A 5125-nucleotide genomic window follows, 5' to 3' on the forward strand; every position below is an offset into this window, starting at 1 on the left:
TTTCATCTGTTAGGACGCATCCCTCAAACTGGTATCACCTTAAAGGTATTATCACATATAACAAAATATAAATAAACCTTCTTCGATACATCGAATTTGGAATACTGCCTATGTGTAGCAAAACAATTTCTTACCAGAAATACCTCAGGGGAAGGGCACCCGGGAATGGAGAGGCATACATCTCCTCTGAAGGCAATTGTGTCTGTGCAATTTTCTTCTCAACGCCAAGTTAGCTGCGGAAAAAAAAGGGCGGGGGGGGGGGATTAGGAGCATTTTTCAGAAAATGAACTGTTATTTAACCTGGAGAATGTAAGGGAATATTTTGGATCCAAACTATATTGTGATTATTTGCTACTGGTTCCGATGTGATTGCGGCATAAAAATTAACATGATGCAAAACCCGGGTATATTCCTAACAGTTCATGCTAACAGCAGGATCTAGCAGTCATAACCTCCTCCTTCCACAGGACTTCTTCTTAAATTGGATCTTTCATCTCATGTAGTGAATTAATCACAGGTATTTTACAAGAACACTGTCCAAGGTGTTCTGTAGTTCAGAAAAGTTGTTTTGTTTTGTTTTACATTTTATTTATTTTTGAGAGACAGAGCATGAACAGGGGAGGGGTAGAGAGTGAAAGAGACACAGAATCCGAAGCAGGCTCCAGGCTCTGAGCTAGCGGTCAGCACAGAGCCCGATGCGGGACTCGAACCCACGAACCGTGAGATCATGACCTGAGCCAAAGTCAGACGCTCAACCGACTGAGCCACCCAGGCGCCCTGGTATTTCAGAAAAGTTTGATTAGCAATTACTATAAATTGGAAGAAGGGATCAACTGCTTTCTGAATAGCTGATTTGTAATTTTTTCTTATTTATGTAAAAGGACAAACCAGGGCACGTCATCCGAAATAATCTCAGTGATCAATCTTCTGTTTAACTAAAAGTCAGAGACTGAACCTTAACCATTTACGCACCACTGTCTGCTCTAAATGGAGAAGTACGTTACCATCAAAACAATCTAACATGTTTGGAATGGATATTACCATCTTTCTATTTAAATTTGGGTTTGTTCATTCCTGAGTCAGAAAACTTTCTTTTTCTTCTCTTTTTTTTTTTTTTAGATGCCAGTGCTTTGAAATCTTAGATACTTGGTTTTGATGTAAAAGCACATTAGAATAACTCTACACACTAAATTCCTGTTGGTTATGAACACAGCAGATATCATCTTTGAAAAATGTGTCAAGTAAATTGATATTATCTTGACCGTAAGTATTTGGACATTTTTGGCTCTATAAGCACAATAATACTAAAACTTGTATTTTTAAGTGAGACATCTAATTATATAATCACAAATAACAGCTACAATAACCTGTCATAAGATTTTATCTGCATTTTGTCACGTGGTGTTCATGTTGTTAATTCAAGTTGTTAACATTGCCCTACTCTAGCCAGCAATATAGTCTTCCAATCATCTGCTTTGGATTTTGCATTTTACCTAAGAATACATAAGTTTGTTCACCTCTGTAATGAATAAACCAGTTCTATTTCTTTTTATTTGTAAGGACAATATACCTAAAATAGCTTAGGAATCAGTTTTCTCTGAATTTAGAAAAACGGTGGCAAATATTTATCAGCATTTAAAAATCCATCGACTTTAAAAACTATACAAATAATAGGCCTAAATGGATAAATAACATACTTCCGAAATCCTGCACATTTACCCCCAATACCTCTAAGCACACATAGTGATTTTCAACACGACACAATCATGCTCAGGCCCACGAACCCAAACAGGCATAAACAAGTTACTCGATACAAATGTATCAAAGTCCTACCTGGTCTCTGTCCGTTGATAAGAAGAAGACTCATCACAACAATTAAAAATGCGAAAAAGAATTGTTGCAACCGCATTTTTCTGCCGCACGGAAGCGAAGCAGTAGCTCTCGGCGTAAACCAAAGAATCTTTGAATTGCCCGGGCAATATCTGTGCGGCTCTCCTCACATTCTAAGGACGAGCCTCAGAGAACTGCCAGCTGCGTTTTCCAGAAAGGTTAATGATCACATCAGACAAGGTTACTGGTGCTGTGGTCGAGCCTCCCTCGCTCTCAAACCCCTCCTCCATTCCTCTCCTTCCCCCTGCGCCGTCACTCCCCTTTATTTCCATAAGCAAATATTGGTGAAATAAACCATTCAAGCGTGCTGTAATTCAGTGGAAGTCCACGGTGGAAGTTCCTGGGAGAGACTGACTTCGATCTGGATGTGGAGAAATATGGAAAGCAAGCCCGGGCTGTGCCGCCACCCCTCACCATTTGCATCTGTTTAAACTCTGCATTGCCCATATTGGTCCCACATGCAGAAACCAATCAAAATGACAGGAAGTCTCTCTTTTGTCCTTTTCAGAAGGAATTCTGAAGCTCTGACTTAAGACTCCCAAATACTTTGTGGCAGAACATGTGTTGAAATGCATTCTCTTTACCAAACCCGCTGCGGAGAGGTGCCTATTTACTCCAAATCTCTAAATTGCTTAATCTGCGTGGGTTTATATCACCAAACATTCCTGGGGTTTTAGAATGTTCCGAAATAAATCCGAAAAATGTTTACATTTTTATTTTGCAAAGTGCAATTTAAAAAGGAGTGGGGAATCACTTTCCTTTTGCAATACCATCCAGGAGTTTTAAAAGAAAGCCACAAACTTGTGAAATCTGTGTTCCTTTAAAAAAAAAATTTATATCTGGTGGAATACCAGGCTAACATAGCACAGACACAGAGATGAAACACGGAGAAAAAATTCTTGCTTCATCTCCTGCTGAATTCAGAAGACAAGAACAGTGTAGTGTGGTCTCTTGCACATGTGCCATGAGACCTTATTAAGCACTTCCTTGTCATATGAAGCTCTTATAAATGGAAATCACTGTACTCACTGTAAAATGAATCAAAAGGAAGGCATAGATACACTCGGGAAGACAAGTAGAGCCAAAATACCAAATCTAGAGCATATGCAACTTGTTACAAATGAACTACCGGGCATTCTGCTGCATTTTACTTCTCTAGGTTCAGGCAGTTGGTATACAACCTTGGGCTCCCAGAGATTTGATATTAGCACACGATTTGTCTTAATTTACAAGTCATTGTAAATTGTAAACTTTACATTGTGAAATTCCCTGCCTGCCTAATTATGCATGCACTTTATAACAGGCAGTAGTATATAGTTGTTCTTCAGATCAAAGAGAATTTGCCCATTTGGGGACTGGAAGCATAGTGCATCCAGTACTACACGACTGTGCTGTATCCATATGTCGCTTCACAAAATCAATGAAATCAAAGAGTTTGGACTCTTGATATTAAAGTGGACACTGGACACTTCAATTAGTTGAACCTGACTTCATCCTCAGGCCATGATCTTGAAGTTCCTGAGTTTGAGCTCCACATATGCCCCTTGGATCCTCTGTTTCTCCATCTCTCTCTGCCCGCCCACACTTGTGCGCATGCGCTCTCTCTCTCTCAAAAATAAATAAACAGTAAAAAGAAGAAACCTTTTGGAATGCCTGGGTAACTCAGTCAGTTGAGTGCCTGGCTCTTGATCTCGGTTCCCGTCATGGTCTCGCGGTTCATGAGTTCAAGCCCCACATCAGGCTCTGCAATGACAGCGAAGCGCCTGTGTGTGTGATTCTGTCTCTCCCTCTCTGCTCCTCCCTTGCTTGCACTCTCTCTTTCTCAAATTAAAGAAATAAACTTAAAAAAAATTGCATCAGGGTCCCTAGCTGGCTCAATCAGAAGAATATGTGAGTTCAAGCCTTTTGCCAGGTGTAGAGATTACTTGTAAATAAATAAACTCGAGGGTGCCTAGGTGGTTCAGGGGGTTGAGCATCTGACTTTGTCTCAGATCATCATACCTTGTGGACTTGAGACCCATGTACTTGGCATTGACAGCACAGAGCCTGCTTGGGCTTCTGTCTCCCTTTCTCTCTGCCTCTCCCTGACTCATTCTCTCTCTCTCTCTCAAAAATAAAGAAATATTTAAAATATAAATAAAAGAAAATAAACTTTTAAAAAAGTAAAAATTAAAAGTGCACCATGAGTAGCAAAGAGCTTATTCAAATTGTTAGTTCTCCTTCAGGCTTCTCAGTATAGTATATTGGAAGACAGCAAACTAGCAAAATTGAGTGTCTGGTTTTTTTTTTTTTTTAATGTTTTATTTATTTTTGAGAGACAGAGAGACAGCATTAGTAGGGGAGGGTCAGAGAGAGGGAGACAGAATCTGAAGACAGGCTCCAGGCTCTGAACTAGCTGTCAGCACAGAGCCCAATGCGGGGCTCAAACCCACAAGCTGTGAGATCATGACCTGAGCTGAAGCCGACGCTCAACCGACTGAGCCGCCCAGGCACCCCACAAAATTGAGTGTTAACTCAATCAAACCAACAGGAAAAAACAGGAAACCAATACAGTTTCAAACCAAGTTTTAAGAATATTCAAAGGTATAAGAGTGACTTTTCTTTAAGATAAAATAGTGACTACCACAGACTGAATATATTGATTAAAAAAATTTATATGTCATTATCAGATGATAAACAATGAACTCCTGGAATATGGCCAATATAAGCCAAGATGTATATCTGTGGAAGATATAGTTTTATGACCTCTTATTTATTTATATACTCAAATAGTATTCTTTCCAAAACAACAAAAGGAAGTAGAAGATAATGATGATGGTTATATTTTAAGCCAGTGTTATTTGGAGGAGAGCAATAAAGTATTATAAAGTTGATGGGCAGAGACTCTTGGGTGGCTCAGTCAATTAAGCGTCTGACCTCCGCTCAGGTCATGATCTCACAGTTTGTGGGTTTGGGCCCCACATTGGGCTCTGTGTTGACAGCTCAGAGTCTGGAGCCGTTTTTGGATTCTGTGTCTCCCTCTCTCTCTGCCCCTCCTCCACTCATGCTCTCTCTCTCTCTCTCTCTCTCTTTCTCTCTCTCTCTCCCTTTCTCTCAAAAATAATAAATAAACATTTTTTAAAAATTAAAAAAATAAGGTTGATGGACAAACTAAAATGCTAGACACCGAAGGACATTGATACAGGGACCAGCACTTTTATGGAATGCGAGTCATCAGTGGTGGTAAATCATTCAT

At 39.8% G+C, this 5125-nt stretch overlaps 1 protein-coding gene across 1 annotated transcript; it reads right to left on the reverse strand.

The window, feature by feature from the left end:
- Positions 1 to 124: 124 nt before the first annotated feature.
- Positions 125 to 2090, reverse strand: APELA (apelin receptor early endogenous ligand). Its single transcript, XM_029931395.1, has 2 exons — positions 1834 to 2090; positions 125 to 233 (listed from the first exon to the last, which is right to left on the reverse strand). Exons 1-2 carry the CDS (start codon positions 1907 to 1909, stop codon positions 145 to 147), a joined length of 165 nt encoding a protein of 54 aa, XP_029787255.1. The 5' UTR covers positions 1910 to 2090; the 3' UTR covers positions 125 to 144.
- Between the last annotated feature and the right edge of the window lie 3035 nt (positions 2091 to 5125).

This window comes from Suricata suricatta, unplaced genomic scaffold (genome assembly GCF_006229205.1).
Source record: "Suricata suricatta isolate VVHF042 unplaced genomic scaffold, meerkat_22Aug2017_6uvM2_HiC HiC_scaffold_277, whole genome shotgun sequence".
Lineage (NCBI taxonomy): Eukaryota > Metazoa > Chordata > Mammalia > Carnivora > Herpestidae > Suricata > Suricata suricatta.